This window comes from Lissotriton vulgaris, chromosome 1_2, assembly GCF_964263255.1.
Source record: "Lissotriton vulgaris chromosome 1_2, aLisVul1.2, whole genome shotgun sequence".
In the NCBI taxonomy this organism is placed as follows: domain Eukaryota; kingdom Metazoa; phylum Chordata; class Amphibia; order Caudata; family Salamandridae; genus Lissotriton; species Lissotriton vulgaris.
Genome location: NC_141686.1, coordinates 112,816,642 through 112,839,782, shown reverse-complemented (window position 1 = coordinate 112,839,782; position 23,141 = coordinate 112,816,642). Strand labels below are relative to the sequence as shown.

Genomic DNA, 23,141 nt, shown 5'->3' with positions numbered 1-23,141 from the left:
AATAGGAGTGCGGATAGCTCTAAAAAACGTTAAGCAGCTCGAGATGATCTGGACGAGGTCGGAGCGAAAAACAAACTCCTGGTTTTCCAGGACTTCTGGGGACACTATACACTCCCAACTCAATATATTTGTCAATGCAGAAAGACTATCCCTAAAAAGTTAACTACCCCAAATTCAGGTTTGTTAGAGGGAACTAATCAATTCCCCACTAATGGAGGATTACTTAACTTAGAGTGTTCTATAACGAGTTTGTGTATTTGTTCATCCCCTAACTTACCAAACTGTTCAGTTCATTTACACAGTTAAAGGTTTGAGAGACTGTCTTCTAAAGTTAGAATAATGCACCACTGTAGTCACTCTGGGCCTCTCAACCTGTTCCCTATGCAGTTAAAACACGATGTGGACATATCAGGACCATGAAAATCGATATCATAGATTCTGACTGGAGATATGAAAGAACAACCAGGCTAGTGTGTGGATTCCAGTATAAGTGAGCTCCCCAACTTATTGCGTGATGAGGCATATTTCAATATTTTCAAATTGCCTCTGGGGAGATCTTTGTTCCAGAGCGCCACTAAGTGTTCTACAAAGTCTGTGAGCATAGATATGATGGAAGAGAGATGTTTTTAATAGGATGATTAAGCAGATACTGATGAACGAGGAGGTTGGGCTGAAGCCACCTTCAAGAGTGTGGATTCACAGAAGTAGAGCTCAACTCCTCTAACAGCTAGTGAATAGTAATATTTTCAGATATGATGGAGTCTCCACCTCCTCCAGAGAGGTTCAAGTGTTGGTTAAGGGAACTGTAGTCATCTAGGAGGCGTTCTAAGAGCCAACGTAGAATCCACTGCCTCAGAAGTGCTACACATGTCAACTGATTGATCTATGTTACTTGGAAAAGAACCATGTTCTAGTTATTTTGAGATGTAGAGAATATGGATACTCAAGAGAAAGAAGTTAGATTGGTGAAGGTCTCCCTCACATAAAAAAAGGGGCCAGCAGGAGGACGTTACCAGAGGATGTTTTAAAAATGTCCTCTAAGATGTAATAAGCTTGTACTTCAACCATGATTATCTTTTGCTGAAAGCTCAGTTCTCACTATAGGTCACCTACTTGGAAAGATACTTGCCTGAGCTGAAAATCCACTCTGTCCTCTTTCCACAGATACTACATGGGCCGTCGAATGATGATCGTCGTCGCAGAACCCGATGCAGTCAAGCAGATCTTAGAGGATGATTTCCACAACTTCCAGAATAGAATGGTACGCATGAGTTAATGGGGGAAGAGTGTTGTGGTGAATGTTTGTGTGATCCTTGTTCCTCTGATTAACAGGAGTTTGTACCTGGGATACATGATTCATTACTATAAACAGTATTATTGTCAGGACCCCTCTGCTTTATTTGTTATCACGCTCAAGTAATTAGAGCTACTGGGTAACGCGCAGTAGAATGGTGATACTTCCTCTTGGTACCAGTAGAAGTGCCACATTCTCTTCTGCATGCTTCTCATGGGTTCATGCAAATAATGAAACACAGTATGCTACCTAGCATAGGTCCCTTGGGCAACCTAAAGCAGGGCAGTGGCCTTGGACGTCTCACAGAGTACAGGCCAGCCCACCAGAAAAGTTCAGATTAATTGCTGTAGCCTTCCCTCATGCACTAAGTAGTTTTTTTTTTATTTTTTCATTTCTTGATTTTCAAAGATTATTACTGACAATTCAAAAGACATAACATTACAGTGGTGTGTAATCGACCGTATGCATAACGTGATTACGAGACAATACAATTTTCAAATTCAGTTGTGCAATGAGTTTAGTGATGACCTACAAATTTGCAGAGACAACAAACAACCTTGTACAGATATACCAATGAGGTGGTACTCAACGTGGCAGTGAGATCGTAGTATCATGGAGATCGCACAAGCTCAGCGCCAACCCCGGCCCCACCAATATTAGCAAAATCGCCAGACTGTACCAGAACCCGGTCAATAAATGGTTCCCATATCCCCTTGGGCCTGGAGGCAGGTGGCATTAGCTCTCAGTACGTCGCCAACTGAATTTGACCATACGCGACTTCTCTCATCCAATCCTTAATTGTGGGGTTCCTCCTTTTCCCCCCAACAAGAGCTATCTGTTGTTTGGCAAATAAAAGCAGTGCATGCAACTTGCGTTTTTTGACATGGGTGTTTCTGACATAACCTAGTAGGCCCAATAGAGGAAGGGGGTCAACACAAGACCCAGGATCTGGTTTATGGACTCGAAGATTCGAGACCAGTATACAGCAATGCCCGGACACTCCCATGCCTAATGAAGGAACAAGGCGGCAGTCGTCCCGCAGCGCCAGCAGCAATCATCGTCCCTGAGTCCCATCCTATGTAATCTTATAGGTGTTCTGGAATAACGGTGTATGAATTTGAAGTGGATGAGTCTGAGTTTATAATTAGGTGGAAATTCAGTCATCTGAGCACAACAATATGACCACTGGTCATCCATCAGGGGGAGGGGTAACTTGGTGTCCCATTTAAAGTGAGCACTTGAGGTTGCCTCTGGTGCGTCAGCCTGCATATGTGTGTAAAGTCTGGTGATCAATTTGCGCGGCGACGGTGTGTATAATACGTTTTCCAAGGCATTTAGAGTAGGCGGCTGTGATGGCAAATCAGTATGTAACTCCCGACAGGCAGCCTGGAGTTTATGATATAGAAATACTTCCCCGAAAGTAACTCTCTGTCCTTTCTCCACACTCGGATAGTCTCTGAACTCCCCACCTGGATATAAGTTAGCAAATGTATGAAGTTTCATTGCCTGTGCGACTCTGCTATTTATCTCGTCTCTGACATTAGGCAGGATAGTATTCTGCGCAAAGGGGACAGAGGGAGCAAACAATATTGGTATTACTGCTCTTCTAGGCAACCCATCCTACGCCCATCTAAGTGTTTCAGGAGTGTCAATTCTGTTCGTGGGCCATTTGTAGCCCTGATATACTGCCACTCGAAGCGGAACAGGCGCCATTGCATCCTTCTCCACAGCCACATGAGGTTGAAATGGCGTCTGATGTACCCAATATTGTAGGAATTGCGCCTGTGCACATAATGCATAAAGTTTAATGTCCAGGGCACCCAACCTGCTCCGTTTGGTTGGTAACGACAACAGTTCTCATGATACCCTTGCCTGGCCTCCCGCCCATACCAGGGAGATCAGTAGCGACCTCAGAGTCTTAAAGAAGGACTGAGCGAGTATGAGTGGCAAATTACAAACCGATATACAAATTTAGGCAAAACTATCATCTTGGCCAATGCAATTTTGCCAGCCAGCGATAATGGGAGTTTATCCCATAGAGCCACCTTTTCTTCCAGCCAATTAACAGACCTGCCATAGTTCAGGTTCCAAAGCTCTTGTACATCACGGCTGATCCAAATTCCTAAATATTTTACTTTATCATTTTCCCACTTCAACGGGAATTCCGAGGTCACAGCCTTAGTATTATCTGTGAGAGGAAATACTACATATTTGTTCCAATTTATAGATATTCCCGACAAACCGCCAAATTTGATAAACTCCCTCAATACTACATCCTGGTTGCGCTCTGGGTCCAGAATGTACAAAGAAACATCATCGGCGTATAGCGATATTAAAAGACTACCAGCGCTAAATCCTATCGCCTTGTCCGTGTGATGCTGTCTAATGCGCGCAGCTAGGGGCTCCATCGCAATGGCAAATGATAATGGGAATAGCGGGCACCCCTGTCTCGTTCCCTGCATGATCGGAAAAGGGTCTTAAACAAGATTGTTAACCCACACTCTTGCCATTGGTTTGGTATATAATAGTTTTATCCACTGGAGAAGAAAGGGGCCAAACCCCATCCTATCCAAAATCCTAAATAAGTAGGGCCAGTCAGGCGAGTCAAAGGCCTTTGTTGCATCCAGAAACACCACCGCTGCCTGTACGTCAGGGTGGAGATAGTGCAATACCAAAAACACCGTACGAAGGTAATGGGAAGTGGATCTTACGGATATGAAGCCCGTTTGGTCCGGTAAAGCAATGATGGGGAGCAGAGGCTGCAGCCTGTTATCTATAAGTTTAGCCAACATTTTTACGTCCACATTTATAAGTGACAATGGCCTCATTTTCAAGTTTTCCCGGCTTGAGCAACGTTATAATAATAGCTTCGCGCAAGGATTGAGGAATTATACCCGTTTCATGCGCTTCCCCATACACTGCCAGGAGTCTAGGTGCAAACTCCTCAACATACGTTTTATAAAAGGCAGTCGTCAGGGCGTCCGACCCAGGGGCCTTGTCCAGCGGCAAACTAGTGATAACATTAGTTACGTCTTCAACTGTAATGGGAAGGTGCATATACTCCCTGTGTCTGTCGTTAAACCATGCCAGCGCTACTGTTACAGAGATTCTGCTCAGACACAGAACTGTGCATTGAGACTTAGGACCTCAGTGAATTAGGGTGTGCCAAAACTCACCTTAGTACCCAAAATCCCCTACCAGACTAGCAATCAGTGTCACATTAGCTCTTCGTCCTAAGCAAAGAAACCAATGATTAGACAACCTAGAACATGCGACTTAGGACCATCTCAGGAATGGTGGGAAATGAGAACACTCTTTTGCTATACGCTCATACCAGTCCACAACAGGAGTAAGATGGAGACACGGTAAGGTTAAAATGTTTATTTTAACTACGTGATCTCAAGCGCCGTATTTTAATTAACATAAGCATACATATGATTAAGAATACAGTCTGCATGGTTACAATTCCATAAAATACAAAAGGAGGAATCATATTACAGTGATAGTGCCAACAGGTGATAAAAGCGCCTATTTCAAGCACCCTCCCTATCTAGGAATTATGTATTATAAAACTATAGAAGGTCTCTTGAGCTTTCTTAGGGGGACCCCATTTACCTGTCCGCTCAGTAAGTGTAAATTACATCAGGATCGATTAGTCTCTCTGCATGCCTGGAATCTTCCAAGTGTGTTCAATTCTGGCAAGTGTGCTATGATAAAGGTGCCAGAATCCTACTCGGCTTGCAGCTGCCAAATTGTTGTGTCTAGAATGTGTTACAGGAACACGCCGATAAACAGGCTTGCACGTTACGATAACCTTTGCGGCTTAGCACCCACTGTACAGACTGGGGACACGATGTATGTCTAGAGATGTCGAAAAACAAATGTTTTCCCATGTATAGACCTTCGTCAAAGCTAACTCTGCAAAAACAGCTCAGCAGTGTTGTGTGCAAAAAAGCAGCAAAAGGAAAAATGGCGTTTAAACTCCTAATAAGCCATGCTAACTTAACATGCACGCAGAAAGAGGCCCATAAACCACACTACACCCCCCATGTTCGGTGAACACACAGCACTCAGGGCAAATATTGTAGAATGCAGAGTTCAACTTTGAGGGAGACAGAACCAAGTCCAGTAATGTGGCCAAATTTGATATTTTAGGAATGAAAATTCAAAAAACCAAATCAAGGAACACAAACACACGTGGCCATGGTGTGTGAAAAGACCTCAAATATATAAGGAAAAATAAAGACAAAAATGTAAAATATTCACGAGTTTAGCACGTGTTGAAGCAAAAAAATCCATACTTCAGTCCCAACAATGTGTAAGCACTAAATGTTGCAACTGCTTCCAACAAGAAGTCGTTGTTTTCATCCATGAACATTTCAGTCATCCAATTAAGCAAGGGGAAAGAACACACATGTTCCTCGATTGCCGGAGCCTCTAGCATCATCCGGGGACAACTCGGGCTTATTTCAAGATAACTGCGATCCAGAAAGTCATTGGCCGCATTCTAAATGTTCCAATTGCCTAGAAGCCCATGTGCCGCTGCGCAGGCCATAATCCCGGTACTAGAACAGTCTATTTCATGAGCAACTAAGGGACTCATTAGTAGATCAAAATCCAGAACAGGAGACACCGTGTTGCAGAGACACAAATCCAGGGCCCATTCGAATTCACAATCCAGGCAATGGAAAACAGGCTGCACGCAAGTGAAGAAAGAGAACCGGAAGGATAAACTATACGCCACACTTAGAGTCACCAAAGGCAGTGCTCCATAGTATTGTAGCATCCGGTACGCAGGTGGAGCAGTCGAGACTGTACGTCGTGGGGCACATACTGTGCATTCATTTTGTAATAAACAAAATAAAAGCAGAATGCCAGTGCCCAAAGCCAGGAGCAAGAGGAAACCTCCAAAGATACTCAAAAAAGTTGAATGAAAAAATGCAGGGATCTCACCGAATATAGTCTAAAACGAGGTAACAGGGCCAGAGCATACTACTTTGAAGAAAAATGTGCCAAGCCAGTAGTCGAGGCATTTAAGATTGTGTGGATCAAAGCACCGAAGTGCAAGGGCAAGTCCGTGTTTAATAAGGCATTGACTTCAGTACGAGTATTTGCAACGTGAAGAACACAGGTCTCAAGCGCAGATGTAAGGGGAACTTCCTTCTGGGACAAAAGAAATCTTATTCTGCTCATCTTGTTGAACTCTGATTTCAAGGTCGGAGTCGAGGGCCAGATGGAAGCATAAAGCCTGCCTTGCGGAAGATGAAGCAACACATTCTTGCAACAAGTTACACGCTGGGAAACGGTAACAATGTAAGAAATATCGGCGTGCATCCCACAACACTCTTCATTATTTAATAATAAATAACTACCATTAACAAGCAGTGTGAATGTAGGTGTAATGGCCAGGACTGGGGTGCCTTTTAAAACACACGCTAAATTTGGTGCAATCATATTACACGAGCCGTGCACCTGAAGATTTCTGCATGTTAATGAATGGTCTGGTGTAGTGATGCAATCTTCGCCATTCAAAAACACTTCTGTACCATCCCTCAAACATCTGTAAGTGAATGGGAGATTCCAAACTTCATGAAGATATGCTCCACCCAGGGGCTCAAATCTGCCTGTAGCATAGTGTTTCATGCAATTCTCGAATTTGAAAAGAGAGAACTGTAAGGTTATTAACCTGTGGATGAGCCAATCAGCCGAATTTGCCTCCGCTACAGAAAAAGGCAATGGTTCTAATTTCTCAATATGCAACAGGGAAAACGTGGCATCTTTCATTGACATAAATTGCTGTTTCATAGTCAAATTAAAAGGTAGAAATAACAAGCTTGTGTTCATGTAATCCCATGGAACGCGACCATTCTTTAACGTTTGCAAAGTCCAGGCAAACTGCATAACAGAACGCAATTAATTTTGCCAATGATAGAACACTGCAACATCTTCTTGTACAATATCACCCGCAGATGACACAATATTATCTAAAGTGTAAATCCGTGAAGAAAGGGTGTTAATGCTACTATCTACAACAGCAAGCACTTTTTCTAAATTGGCCTGATCTATAGCCCTAAGCCTAGAAGCAGCTTCAATTTGAGATAGCTTCCAAACTTCATTGTAAGCAGCATATATCCATCTTCTCGATCTGCCACTCGCAGGGCATTTCACAAAATCATTTAAATCGACAGTTTCAGTGAGTTTAGACAAATGCGACTTAACAGACTCCAAGGATGAATGTCTGAGCCAACTCTGGCACAACTTGCCTATGGAATAGGTGGTGACTGAATGGTGAGTCTGAAAACGGGGATCAACTTTAACCGCCGTTTAGCCAGGGGTCAGACTCAGAAAGCGGTGTTGGCAAGAATCTGCACTTTTTTGCCATAGCAACCAGCCTTCCGTATTAATGCTGGAAACATCAAAAGAGGAATAACTAAACAGTGCCTGTATTTCACTCAGGGGTGTACTGGTAAAATTATTCCAATGGGTGAATTAACCCAAGCCAGGAAATGAAGGAGCATTTAATTTTTTAGAAGTAGCCAATCCAAAGCATGTGGTTTGTGAAATAGTATCATTCAGAAACAACATATGGTTTGTAATGAGACATGCACGATGCAAAGCCTCAGTGCCTTGCACCTGCCAACTTTTAGAACACCAAACCGATCTAAGTTTCTCTCCACAGTTCATAGCCCCCAACAGCCAACTGGTCCATAAAGCACTTCGACTAAAGTAAGGTTGTGTGGGTAAGTCTAACCTTGGAAAAAGACTCTCCAGTCAATTAGGGTTGGATTGATCAAAATCAATGAAATAGGAAAACTTTTTCGAAAATGTTCTCGAGCTGCCTTCCACTGGCGCAGGACAATGTTCCCACTGTGTGATATTAACCATGCTTCTAAATGAGCTAGTCTTATGCAGAAAGTGATTGCCAAAATATTGGTAACAGTACAAATCACCATAATTCGCAGACTCTGAATATAAATCTTCAGCATTGAAGGCAGCATAATATTTCAAATCAGTAAATAAAGCTTTAACTGCTTTTACATCCCAATCATCAGAGCAAATATTTTGTTTAACCACATCCCCCATAAAAACATGGAGTACATTGGGAACGTTAATAACCTCTGTGGGACCATGAATTTGGAACTTTACAGCATCCCATACAATCCCATCTAAAATGGGCCAAGCAGTTATATTCAAAAATGTCTGGTCCTTCTTCATAATGTGCGAAGAGGAGTGGGGGGCCTAAATTCCATCAGTCACTCGTATTGACGTTCTTTCTTCAACATAGTGTCCATTGATAAAAAGAAAAAAATAAACCATAAATCCTATGGTCATGAACAAGAAAATTGCAATCAGCACCAGCCAAATGTAAATCCAAGGTGGGATCAAAAAATGTTTTTTAAAACAGGTAGCAAAAATCAAAACTTTTGAAGGGGTCTTTAATGTGGATGAGCCAGTGTCAAAAGAAAAACAGTATTGATTAGCCACACGGGTCTCCAAATCAGGCATGACAAATCAGTTGAGTAAGTATATTCAGTGTCATTAAGAGGATCACCAGCAGGTAGATTCAATATAGGATTTGTATGCGTACTCATTTCAATGGCAACACCAGGCCCGATTGCAAGATCCGGAGCCAAAACAGAGTGTCGCACTACTGCTGGACATGAAACCGCAGGCGTCATACTATACAGTATCGGCCACCCTGTGTGGTTTGGCATGGTCAATTGAAATGTACCCGTTACCCTTTCACCCAGGAAGAGGAGGTAAAATGACTGTTCTTGTACCCTGCACACCAACTGGAGCTAGATAGGAAGGACCAAATTCCTTTTTGTTGTCGATCTTCTCTCAGACCAGTTCTCCAACCTGGGGTAGGTAGCCAGCCGACTACCGGAATCTGCAACGCAGCTTCAGACGTGGAGGGCAAGTGTTCCTTTGCAAGACTGTCTCTGGTCTTTTGTAGGTTCTGCAAAACATTAGAATGTTCGTCTACGTCAAAGGTTGCGGCTCCCGCCGCCATGTCCAGACCATCAAGGTCCAGAACAAACATCTTGATGCCAAAGAGCATTTTGTATAGGGTCCTCCCACCCAGAGACCTTCTAGGGAGATTATTTAGTGCACGTTTTACGCTCTTCAGGTGGGTAAGCCATTCTCTGCCAACACCTAACACCTTCGCTGTCAATGATTGCTTTGAATTACGGTTCATCCGCTCCACAACACTATTGCCCTCAGGCCTGTATGGAGACAAAAATTTGACTTGGCCCCCAATGAACCCATGCATCCTTGTACGCCTTAGAGGCGAACGCTTGACCCTGGTCCGAATGGAAGGTGCCACATGCAAAAATTCCCACAAAGACACGCAAATCTCTTATGACAGTTCTGGCATCAACGCTTCTTTGAGGCCACACCCAGACAAAGCGCGTGCAAGAGTCAACTGCTACTAAGATGTACTTATACGCAGTATCAGAGAAGAAAGAACCGCAGTGATCTAAATAAACACAAGCATGTAGCTTATTTGATATGTACAACTAAGTTTGGGGCGGGCGTGCAGCAGAAGAAGGTTTAATTTGCCGAGAAATGCCAGATTGAAGGAAAAAATCACATGTCTGTTTGTACAAACCCTGCCACCAATATTGTTGCTGAAGGAGAGATACAGTAGCTGACACACTGGCATGTGCCGAAGCCATCCCGGCGTGAGCTGCTGTAATCAAAGCCTGTCTGCGGTCCGCGTTGGGAATCAGTCTGTTACCAATGTCGTTAATTCTCACATAAGGAACTTTATCGGGACTTAAGTGATAAGAGTACTTCGAAGGGAAACCCTTAGGATAATTACCTCCCTTCTCAGTTGCGGCAATAGCTGCCAAGATGTCATCATCAATCTTACTTTTGGAATGTGTAACCGCTGCCACTGCAAATGTTGCTACTGCTGTCTTCGCAGCCTCGTCCGCGATACAATTGCCAACAGCGTGAACTCCCAAGCACTGATGACCCAGAGTATGAATTACAAAAATGAGTGGGAGTCGTTCTTTTAGCTCCACCACTCGAACCCAGATCATTTTATGTTTTATTGTGTGAATTACAAAAATGAGTGGGAGTCGTTCTTTTAGCTCCACCACTCGAACCCAGATCATTTTATGTTTTATTGTGCGAGCTTTGGAGTCACGATAACAATTGAGTCCAAAAGGGTAGATTGTCTATGAAAGACTGTACACAGTAAAAGAATCACTCACAATAAGAATCACTCACAATAAGAGTAGTCACACTGGAGCTTACTCCAATGCAAGCATCAGAGCACGTAGATCTGCCAACTGGGCGGTACAGTCCCCTAATGTCTGTGTATGCACGACATCGGACTTGAATTCACAATCCACCATCGTACCAACCATAATTGCTCAGGCCGTGGAATACGCGTGCCTAGAAGGAAGCCGTATCCGCTTGCGCACTTCCATCAGTGTAAATGATACAACGAAAATCATCAAGTGGGAACATAGTCAGCGGAGCAGGATGAACAAACTCATTCTGCAAAAACTCTTGAGTCTGCAAAGAGGAATCCAAAATGAACGTCACATCCGGGGATGTCAAGGATGTATCCCATTGTATCCACCGTGGGTGCAAAGCCTTGGAATTTGGTACACTGGCCTTCGTCACTGCCTCCAAGGCAGGATACGGAGATACAACCACAATGCATTTTCCCTGCGACAGTGCACGTTCCTCAAGAATTGCCATTTGCACAGTGGAAAACTGCAACTCGGCCGAAGTGTACAGGTGTGACTTGTAAGCAATAGGAACTGTCTCCCTCATTAAAAGTGAGGTACGTGTAACCCACCGCACCTGGTATGATTCTTATTACCAGGTTGGTGTGGTTATCACGAGTCAACAAGAACTTAGATTCAAGTAGGTCAGCTTGCAAAGATTGCAAGATGGCTGACTGTTCTGGCAGCCAGCACGATTTGAAAAAAGTAGGTTGTATCAATGCATAGAGTGACTTGATACGCTATGCATATTCCAGAATGTATGTACGTCCGAAATTCAAAAAGCCCAGTAAGGATGGTAGCTTTTTCAGCGTTGTGGGAGCGCGCAAAAGTAAGCATTTCTCCAAGAAGTGAGGAGCCAAGCCTCTACCTTCATTGTTGAGCTCGTAGCCCAAGAAAAACACTGTGTACTCTGCAATACGTGATTTCGCAAAGTTGAATTTATAGCCAAAGTCCGCAAAACGGCAAATTATGTGGTCAACATGGCACAGATGCGACCATAACTCGTCGTCTGTGAGATAAATGTCACCCACATACCAACATGCATCTGCGTCGAGTCTCTCAAGCAGAGAGACTATTCGGGCAGCAAAAACGCCTGGGCTATTCTTGCAGCCCATGGCCAAACGAAGAAATTGGCGTTGTTTGCCGCCACAGGTAAAACTCGTCCACTGACTACTAAGGGGGGACAAGTTATGGGCAAAGAAGCCATTGGAAATGTCAAGAGTGGTTTTGAACCTTTTACGCACAAGATTATCCACAAGAGCAGAGCTGTGAGTATTCTGCACTGCACACATATGACAATGTGAGTTTAACTGGCAGTAATCCAATACCAAACGGTACGAGCCATCTGGCTTGGTTACTGTAAAAAGTGGGTTATTCATCGGAGACACAGATATTTCAATTACACCTTGATATTCCAATTGTTCAAGGATTTCGGCTACAGAAGCTTTCGTCTCTCGCCGTATGGGGTATTGGGGTTGTGGCTGTGGCATGGACCGCAAAGGGATCTCATGTCGAGGGGAAAATTTGTCCCATCCACAGTGAGTATGGTACAACGCCGGCGCAGGCGCCTTAGCCCAATCTTCTGCAAACTGCAGCGCCAGCTCCTTTGTCACAGTTTGCGCAAAAGCGGGGAGGATCACTTCCTCCTCTTGTGGAGAGGCCATGACAAAAGGTGGGAGCCAGTTGACCTCTGCCAACAAAATATCATAAGTAGTCGTTAGATTTTCCCCCAAAAAACCTTTTATGGTACGTTCTATGTCACCTTCAATTACAAGGACAATTTCATAAAGCCTTTCAAGGGGAGCCACTCCAGTTTCAGCTGTTTCCACTACAACGAAGGTGTCAGTCACTGTCACCTTCAGTAGTGGACCCAGCACCTTTCGAACAATGGTAATCTCCGCTGCACTGTCCACTTGAGTGGCGCTGCAGGCCGACTAGCACTGGGAGATGGACTATTATGGCAAATCCTCTTTCTCAGCTTCAGGAGTCTGCCTTACAGGGGTAAGAGATGTGGCTCCTTTGTCTGGCACGCCCGATTCCTCTCTCTCCTTCCCTCTTCTCCCACCCCTCCTCCCCCCTCGCAGGTTATTCAACTGTGATTTTAAAGCCAATAAGCACTATATGAGCTTGGTCAGGCCCAGTTAAATGAACAAGTAAATGCCTTTCTTTAGTTTGTAGGGATAAGGCGGTGGACCTAATATTATGCCATTTACGTTTTTAACAAAAGCAAACTATGTACCGATGTCCACTGGGTTGAGGGTATGGTTCTGAAAAGCAATAAAAATATGTTTAAAAAAGTGAGGGTGGGGCCTTGCTGTGAGGCACCTCCTCCAGATATGATGCAGCCAATGAGCAGACATTGTGACTGTGGTGCATCTTCCTGCCAGGAGCAAAGAAGCAGAGTTTGCAGGGGTGGATCACTGGACCCAGGATGTAGGTGGCAGGAAGGCGGGGAGGGGTGTCTACGTGCTGAATCTGCCATTAGAACCAGGCCCCGCTACAAAAGGGACCTGTGTTGTCTGGTTAAAAGGGCTGAATGGAGGCTTGCATGGCAATGATAAGAGATATTTCAGAGTAAAGGTAAGACAACAAAAACCGGAAGTCCCACTGATATGCTAGAATGCAGTGTAATATTGGAAATGCGACTTTACTCTCGGTTCGACATGTGCTAGCCAAAGACCTAAAATCCACTTGCCTTCATGGAAAGTGCAACATTCAGTCACAGTAAATAAATCACTTATTGCGGCTAATGACCTACTGAATTATTTTTGTTTATCTTTTTCAAAGGAGGTTTAGCATATCGTTGTAACACAAGTCTTGCACACTGCCAAGTAACCTGAACTCCCAAACACTTTCTGTCATTCTGCTTTGTGCCTTTTCCCCAGGGAACTTGACATCCTAAGAGTACGCATAGACTAGTCCACATTTTAATTCTGCTCTCCTCAACAGAGCATAGGGCTGTGCAGGTTAAGGTAGCCTCCTCCAGACTGGTTGGTGGTGTGCGGATGTGTAGTACACAGATACAGGCTTTTATACCTATACCCCGGGAGAAGATCTCCTTGAGTGAACTTTGCTCTGTTTCGTATGACTGCTAGCCTCTCACCCCTCTCCCCATCAAGAGCACGCTTTGGGTGTGTCTTTCGACATGCATGTGCACTGTGTTTGCTCCAGAGTCCAAGTGGTGGTTCCATGTTATCCTCTGGAAATCCCTGAAACTGCAGCATAGAGTGGACATTCCCTTCAGGACCTTTTCGTCCTGGAGAACGTGGAAAGCAGCAATACTTTCCCCTTTAAGGAACACTATGGCCTGTCTGGCAGGTTCGTGAACTCCTCCAATCAATCAATCAATCAATCGGGGGTCTTATAGAGCACGACTAATCACCTGTTAGGGTCTCAAGGCACTGGGGGGTAGGGGGTTTGCATTTCAGTCAAAGAGCCATGGCTTGAGGTCCTTCATGAATTGAGGCAGTGAAGGTCATTGCCTTGATGTGTCCCTGCCACACCCTTTGGTAGCCTGAACCAGTCTCAACACTTTCTCTTCAGAATGTGCTGTGCTGCAAGAAATAATGAATGCTTCCATATTTGGATGATTTGCATTCTTAACAACATACATTTCAAACCATCTCTCTCAATGTGATTTCCTCTCGAGGAACAGATCTATGGACTTAGTGACCCTAATGTTTTGGGATATTGTCTAACAAAGCTTTGAGCATTACATTTGCAACCATGGCCTGGACAACCTGTGCAGTGATTGGCTCATGATAGACACATGGGCTCTCTGTTTCAAACCCACTGAGATCTGTGGATCAGGTGACGTGGCTACCACTAGATCCTGATCTTCCTTTGGATGAGTGGTAAAAATGTGTTTTTGTTTTTTCAGCTGACAGAGCACTGCACTTGGCATAGTTTCCAAGTGAGTCATTTATTTTGCATTAAGCTATGACCCCTAGCTTTTTGGTGCTACGGCTGAATTCCATGACCACAGGATAGGATGTGGGAAGGTTAACTTTGAGCCATGTATTGTATTGTGGCCTTCTCACAGAAGCCTAATAGCAGTCCTCCTCGAGTTGAGCCAAAGTTAGATTTCACCAGATAAATAGGGTATTGTCAGTATTCAAATAGTTTGATGATATGATGGTGGCTATCAGGGGACGGGGTAAAGAATTTGGGGTTGGGGTCATATCGGGATGGGTTTGCCCAGCCCAGTTGAACAAAGCTACCTTCGCTGCCTTGCGTTACTTTTTCTTGCAAAGTCACACAAATTGACATTTGCGTTGCTTTGAAAATATCAAATAAGGATTTCACGATGTGGCTGCATCAAAAAAAGTGAAGCAACCATCATGTTAAATCTTTGTAAACCTGTGCTTGGATATATTTAAATGCCTGATCCAAAAATGAAAAAGTTAAACCCTCTTAGTGAATTCAGGATGACAGAAAAACCGACACAAACATAGCATACCCAACTCAGGGTCCCCATCTGCAACTACCAAGCCAAGGTTGTATTTATTTTTAAGTGTCACACCCCTAATATGCTCTCCACATACACTGGGGTAACAGTCTAATATGGAAATGTAATTTAAAGAACCCCAGTACCCCCATGTACAGACGAGCACCCCAACAAAGATGGAGGCTGAGCCCAAAATACAGGCCTCCGTTATCAGTGGAGGTCAAAACTGGAGGTACAGTGATGCAACACGTTTGGGGATTTAAACAAGGCAGGTGGATCAATTTTACAGGAAAGTCTAATTAGACTGATAGATTACTTTGCCATTTAAGACAGATCAATAATGGTTGTATGCTTTTGTGGTATGAGGATTAAGTCTGAAGATAACTAACTTAATCTGTGAAATTGCTTGTCCGAATTGACATACATGAATTTTTTTATAACTTTTTAAATTAATGTTCTTCTTTACTTAACAGAGTAATTGTCTGTTTTAACAAGGTACATGTATCATCAGCACTATATGCTCCATTGTAATTCCCCGACATTCCTACAGGTCAGGTGCACAGTATGTGCCAACTTATTTCTCCTTTTGTAGAATAACAGCTCATTGCGTTTTCCCATTTTTTAGTCTTCAATCTGTAGATGGGGCTCATGTTCTCCATGAGCCCCATCATTTTTGGAACTTCTACGGACATCCCATCGCATTGTCAAATTATCTTTCTGCTTCCATGCATATGTGCATACCTCTTGACCATTTCTCCACAGTTGGTGTTGTTTGCGCTCCCCAGTCTTGTTTGCTACCAAAGACCCCAATCCATAGTAAATGGTATTGTATCTTGAGAGTAGATCGCACTATTACGTTTTTAGGTGCTAGTTGGAGTGCATTCCAGGCGTTCCGGTCGTCTCCATTTTGTTGCAATCCCGGTACTCCTTAATAGGGGTGCACTCCCACAGCGACAGCATGAAAAGACCTTCTGCTACTCTGCATTTAAGGCAGGAGTACCAAAGGGACAGGCCAATTTTGTGAAGGCGACTCCTGCGGTAGGATGCCCTGTGCAGTATCTTTAGTTCGATCAATCTAAAGTTTGACCTGATTGTAGCTTCTCGTGGGCATTGAATCGCGTCTCCCTAGCCGTTATCATCTATCTTGTAGTTGGTTGTTAGGGATGTTGTTAAGGATTGTTTTATAGATTAGTGATCTTGTCTACTAAGTGAATTCTTCGCCCAGAAGGTGTCTTTTCTGGAGGGGATTCTTCTGCAACATTTGTCCAGTCTTCCTCCAGTGTCTGGATGCCATCTGTCAGTTATAGGTATTTGTATTGTTGGGAGGGGCTGAGCTCCTAGTCTTCCTGAAGCTGTGTAAAACGTTTTATCCCTTCAGTTCCGATTATGGTGCCCAGTTCTGAAATACCTATAACATTGCACTGCTGTAACCCCTTCAGATGTGCTGTGTATCCCCATCCCTTCACCGCACCATTGTGAGGTTCTTCATGATTTCATTTTATGCCGTCCTATCACCTCTATGGTAATTTCTCATATTTTCTCATTGCTGTAGTTGGGCACGGCAGGTTCTCAGTGTCTCTTCCATTGTACAGATAATGTACGTAGGTCCCCTCCCTTTCCTATCCATTCATTCATTCCAATGGATCTTTCAAGTCCTGAAACGCATACTTGTTGGCTGCTGCCAACTGAGAGGCTCAGTCCAGTTGGCAGTGCTCATGAACATTGGTAAATGCTATTCCTCCTATATCAGTTGTTGTGTAAACAGTTGATAGTGTTATTCACAGATTACTTCATCCCAAAGCAATCGTCTCAGTTCGCCCTCCAGTTCCTTAAAGAATGCGTCCGCCAAGTAGAATGAGGTATTTAGTGTTACATAGAGTAGTTGTGGTAAATAGATAATTTGAGCAGAGATGCTTTCCCTACAACGATATTACCCCAAACATGATACCTCCGCCCAAAAATTGTCTTCATTTCTCTATGGTCAACCTTTTTTTGTTCCTCAAGGATTCCGCGGTTGGCGTGATCGAATTCACATACATTTTTATGCTTTCCTCAGCTACTTTCCCTGACATCACTGAGAACACTACAGCACTACTAACAATATACTACTTTTTAGCTGTTTCATTTGGACTGTGATTCGAATCAAAATGATGGCATTAAAGAGAGTACATAACCACGTCTCCGCTAGCGTAATAATAGAATTTTTGGAATATAATTGTAAACCTTTGCAAGACTCATATGGAGGGTGTGAGAGCTGTGCATAAATCAGTGTTGCAGAAGAATTAAGAGCAATTGACTTTTGAGAAGTAAACTAAATCGAACTGGAGAAAGATCAGGATCTGTGTAAGTGGAAGCTTAGGGATACAGGCCACTGAATTGGGAGAGCAATGATTCAAAGGGCAGGTAAAATAGCTCTTACTGCCAAACAAAGAGACAAATGATTTTTGGTTGCGTTAGAAAAAGGATGCTAGAGGGCTGTTTCGATAACAGAGATACATGACTGCAAAGCCAAGATGAAAAATTATGATACAAATACTTTCACAAAGTATTCACTTCTAAATAAAAAAAAATGATGTATCTGCGTACTTAAATGGCACAATCACAGAATGCTAAGCTCCTCCTAAACAGTGGTCCTATAATTTCACTAAACATGTCAAAGATTGTTCTGTTGTTAACCTTGTTACTAGATTGTGCTATTAAAATAGTCTAGATAACATAAAAGATTAAATAAACTGGATGAAAGTACTGTAGGTTTTTATGACATCCACGATTTGAATAAAAGCAATAGGAAACCCTTGGCAGACCTACTTTGGAGACAAAGCTGGATAGTATTTTGACCAGGTTTTAAGTTTTTCTGTTTATCTGTAGGTGAAACCTATATTTAAACCATTCAGGGAGACACCAAACATAAGATCCTCCAATTGAAATCATCTGAGCAGAATTTTGCCGTGCAGAATGGTGAATGTTTTGGATTTTATATGTTTAATTATGTATAAAGTTAGATAAATCTTCGTGAAGTTAGCATTCGAGTAGTTCATTTTAGTCTTTCTAAATGACCAAAGAAAAGGCAAAGATTGAGGCTTCATTTCTGAAGGAGAATGAAACAAGAGTTGTTGTTTGCAAAAGTAATGCCATGGTTAGGGAAGATGTTATTCCTTTCGGCGAAAGCTTGTTTAAAAATACTTTGTATTTGTGGTTATCTTAGCAGTATATTGTGTACATTCTTAATTTGGGCAGGTGGGACAGCAAAATTGTGAAATTTGATGTACAGGTACCTGGGGATTTATAGCTATGAATAGTTACCTTAAAAATAATTGATAACCCGTAGTAATCAAAATTAAGATATGCCTTGCACCCAAATGACCTCATGAAGCGCTTGGAGGCCTTTGGGTAGCCATGTGTAATGAATGTGACTTTTTAGCAATAAGCCACACCAAACCCTGCACTCCCACTTTGGAGGCAAATATTACACTGCACCTTTAAATAATATACTTTAAGCAGCACTCCCTTTAGGTGAGGCAAGTTTACCACTGCACCTTTAAATAATACATGTTTGAGCAACACTCCCAAAAGTCGAGGCAAAGACCCAGCACTCCCTTAAGGCGAGGTAAGAAAAAAAATCCAAGTGCATGTAAAATAACAAACGTTTATTAATGCAACATTTTAGAACGGTAGGCCAAATATATCAGTAAATGCAGATTCCCAAATATCAAGTGAACAATTAAATGTACAATTAGAAAAAAGTATATACAAGTAGCAAAGAGTAGAAAATATATACAAAAATGGTTAGGAACACCTCACCGATTTAATTTGCATCATCCTTGCAAACTCAAGCTGGGGGAAGCCCGTCAAAAGCCCAGGAAGGAGTTCAGGCAGGTTTCAAGTTCTGTCACCTCCACAGCAATATGTCTATTCTGTGGTAAACTTCCATCTAGCCCTCGAAGGTTCCCAGCTTAAATACCTTTACTAAACGTAAGACCAAACTTCTATAAAACCTCAAACCCTTCTCATGAGAAGGAACCGAGCTGGCTGTACCAGTCTGCGTCCAGGCCAAGACGGAGGCTGGCCAAGCTCCTGTATTTTGACTTCGAGGCAGAGTTGCACATTCTACAGATAATATCCAGTTCACTCTGGTCAGTGAAGAGCGAAAAACAAGTGAGGAGCAGAAACATGCCCTCTCCACTTTGCAGTTACGTGCGAGCAGCAAGGCAAAGTCAGAAAACAAGATGACATGAGGCCATGTCAAAGCCAATAGTAAGAACTCTTAATTAACCCAAACAACTTGAAGCAAGGCAAAGTCAGAAAACAAAATGACATGAGGCCATGTCAAAGCCAATAGTAAGAACTCATAATTAACCCAAACAACTTGAAGTGAGGCAAATTCAGAAAACAAGATAACATGAGGCCATGTCAAAGCCAATAGTACTGTTCTACTCCGTGACAGCTCCCACTAAAAGACAGCAAGATTGCAAACAGAAGAGAAGCAGGCATATGCAGGACAGTCCTACATTAAGGCTAGGGTTAAATAACACACCAAAGTCACTTAAAATGGTGGTAGTCGAAGGTCATCATAGGGTGCCAAACCACAAGAGTGGCTCTTTCACTACAATCTGCTATATCAAAACGACAGAATAGAATATATACTGATAATAATTTCACTATAGCTCCAGGAATGCTCGTCTACTGTCCTAGATTTTCTTCCTTGGATATTCAATAATACACTGCATAATTGCTCTACCACGCTTACTGCACAGTTCAGATGCATGAAATTTCAGGTGCAGTTTTCAAATATACCTTAATTTACTCGCCAAGTCCTGCCAAAGGAACTTTGCAGTATAGACTTGCAGAATTCTCCAATGCAGCTAATAGACTATTGCTATAGGATTTTGTGAAGTTTTTCATTTGAAAACGTGCTGTGATTCACACAGATACTAATATTACTACCCATAGGTCACTATGTTAATGCATATTAGCATGTGAACATAACAACTTGCACACCCCTTTTAAGTTGATGAAACAAAAAAAAAAAGATAATCAACATCCTTCTATTTTAAAAGGTCAAAGAACAATGGTTTTAAAGTTGTCTTCTGAGAAAACCAAACATCTTTTTTCAGAGCCATTTTGCCTTTGTAAGGAAATTGTGCCAGTTTGCAGAGAAACACTATGAGGGCTGAAACGTAAGGAACTGGAAAACTCTACGGATCGCCCAATAATTGGGATCAACTTGATGCAATAACTTTAAGCGCCCTTGCTCTTAAGGTCATTTGCGGCTTCTAAACCTTGTGGTATAGACCAGAGTGATTGTCCCATTCCTCTTTCCACCAGCAATCCAGTTTGCTCCCAAAACTGATGTGCGACAGCCTCCTCTTCCTGCGAGATGAGCGGTGGAAGCAAGTACGGAGCTCCCTTATCCCCGCCTTCAACTCAGTCAAGCTAAGTGAGGTAAGACATATTTTGCATTGGCTGGAAGTTACTCAGACTTATTGGTGGCATCGATGCTCAAGACAGGTATAGCTTTGCCCAAGATATCTATTCAATGTATACTCTTCTAAATACAGAACAAATTCACCCTGATCTGCTATGGAAGCTATATTAATAATCCTTCTTGTTAAGATGGTGCTCCATACATCACATCATACCAAGAAGAAATTCTATAAATTGCCTACATTATTTGGAGATATGGAATGGTGTTTAAGGAACGAATTGCTATAAAATTCTGATAGATGTATACTAATTGCTTTTGTGTGAAATGATTGTTTAATTATTCAAAATTAAGTGAAATTGTCAATATTTTACATGTCGAAGGACTTCATCCCACAAATAATAAAATACTTCAATCTGCTAAAAGCCTCATCATAGTCTGTGTATCTGTATGTGTGGTCAAATGTAAACATGCTGAATTCCAACGGTGGTAGATATGATTGGTCCACCAGAGCTTCCAGCTCTCCAGTTCTAGTGGGCCCATTTCAATCCATTTCATGATAACATCAATAACCAACAGTAAGAAGCTGCATGTGAAAACAGACTGTGCACACCGACTGCGCAAACAGAGACTCCTACAAGGAAAATGAAGACTACCCTGACTGAAAACTTACAGATTGCAATACATCTCTTTTTAGGTGAATATTTAAATATTCATTAGTGGAAGGCTCAGGTCTTCTGCCAGAAAGTGCATCTCCAACCATCAATAAGAAGGCCAAACAAATCCTTGTGAAATTCCATGTACAGGCCATCGTCCAAATCCTTGCTGGAATCAAAATAAATACTTTAAAAAAATATACGGTAATCTTTCATTTTGTGGCTTCCTCCTCACCATCATTAGAACATGAGGGCCGGTACTATTCTAGGGGACTGAACATACTGAAACATATGGTAAGAAAAGGATCCTTCCTCTTGAGCATTCCAAACTGGAACATCATTCACAAACCCAGGTCAAGCCCCGCTTCGTGACTGTCCTTAGAAGCTCCAAGGCTGTCATGGACAAGCCATCTTTGAACCTTTAGCAGTGAGCGAAGTTGGGACGATCCAGCTCCTCAAAGCCCAGAGAGGCCAATCAGCAGCCAGCACTACGTTAAGGATGGAGTGGAGGACTTGGGGTGAAATAACCTGCTTATGTTCAGTCAGTTAGGTAGCTCAAACTGTTATCATCTCATAATCTACACAAATTCAGACAACACTTAGTACGCATCTTTATATTCATGTTGTGGGTTTAGTTTGGCCACTTACACACAAGCAGGACAATGAATCCTCCCCTTCAGATGGGACATGCCTTGGTCCTGCCAGATACTGGTTTCACTGTAAAAGCCTTGCAGCTCTCCCAGTGGTCTGTTCAGATAGCTGTTACCTGGCAACGCCTCCTGGCAGTCAATGTGGGTCAACTAAATACCTCTCACATAAGCATCGCTTAATGAAACCTGACAACGCCATAGCAGTCAGACTCATTCAGTACTATAATATTATTAGTATTTTTTATGAAGTGATTGGGCTACAAGCTGCAATGACTAGAATTAGTGTTAGAGAAAATGTTAAGTCCTGCACTGGAGCTTAATTTCGGGAAAGAACATATTTACTGCTAAATTGATCTGTTGATTTAGGGAGCTATCAGAATCCCAGTCACAAACCAATGCCAGCGACTCTAGTTCTGGAGCCAGTTCACAAACAGGTTTGCAACCTTTGTTTCAATAAAGTACCAGCCATGTTGCACTATCCTTATTTTCACAAGTGAACAACCCCTACTCACAAGGCACAGTGGTTTGGTTTGGTCTGCAGGATTTATTCCCATGTGGGCACCATTACCAGTCTCTATGTTGAGTTGCAATTGAACCAGTTTTCTATTCTTCCATTCGCTTATGGAATAGAGGTAATTAGTAAACAAAGAGGAAGCAAGAAAAGAAGCCAACAGAACAAAAGAATTGTTGGGCATGGCAAAGTTTATTTACAAGCAATAATTGGTTAAATATCATTGGCTACAAAAATGCCACAACCTATGACAAATTAGGTCACCTCCAGGGGTTACTAGCAGAGATTATCCATCCTTGTAGAGGTCAAAGACTGGAAAGACAGGGGGGTCATTTAGAGGCTGGCGATAGTACGATAGCTGCCACAAATTGGTGACTGACTTGTCTGCCAACTTCTAACACGACTCATTAAGAGGTTGGGGATACCGTTTGGCACAGCTAGCTCTCGCTCCTCCATTGGGGCCATCCCCTTTACCCCCCAGGCTGGTGTAAATGGTGTAGCCTACTTGCAGCGGGCCTCCAGATGCCATGTCCATTATTTCTTTTCATGTCCTAGAGGAATAAAATGAAAAATGTCTCTCATGCTGGGAGAAAACCTCCAGTGCATCAGGGGCAGTGCTTTTTCTATTCTCAAAAGACAGTCCCCCACTTTCTCTTTGAAAACCAATCTAAAGGAATCGCCATGACACCTTTGCATGGCCGTATAACTTATAGCAAAGACCAACCCAGTATGCCCCACAGAACCTGGGCCTATATCCTACTGAAATACTTGTCCTATGGGACTCTCTTGTGCTGATACCTTTATGCACAAGATCAGGCTTTAATTGACTGCTCTTCATGACCAGGGATTCCATAATAGGAGCTGCTGTTTTCGCCTTGCTCATGCACTGCGTTGTCTGCACTAATGTCACCAT

The 23,141-nt window shown here is 42.8% G+C and overlaps 1 protein-coding gene across 3 annotated transcripts in view; it reads left to right on the top strand.

Annotated features, from left to right (window-relative positions):
- Positions 1 to 23,141, top strand: part of TBXAS1 (thromboxane A synthase 1) — a 542,795-nt gene that overhangs the window by 358,345 nt on the left and 161,309 nt on the right. For all 3 annotated transcript variants that reach the window (XM_086952948.1, XM_086952950.1, XM_086952949.1), the window contains 2 exons: positions 1,165 to 1,261; positions 20,315 to 20,431. In XM_086952948.1, coding sequence (XP_086809074.1) covers positions 1,165 to 1,261; positions 20,315 to 20,431 — 214 coding nt within the window. The remainder of the gene's footprint in view (positions 1 to 1,164; positions 1,262 to 20,314; positions 20,432 to 23,141) is intronic.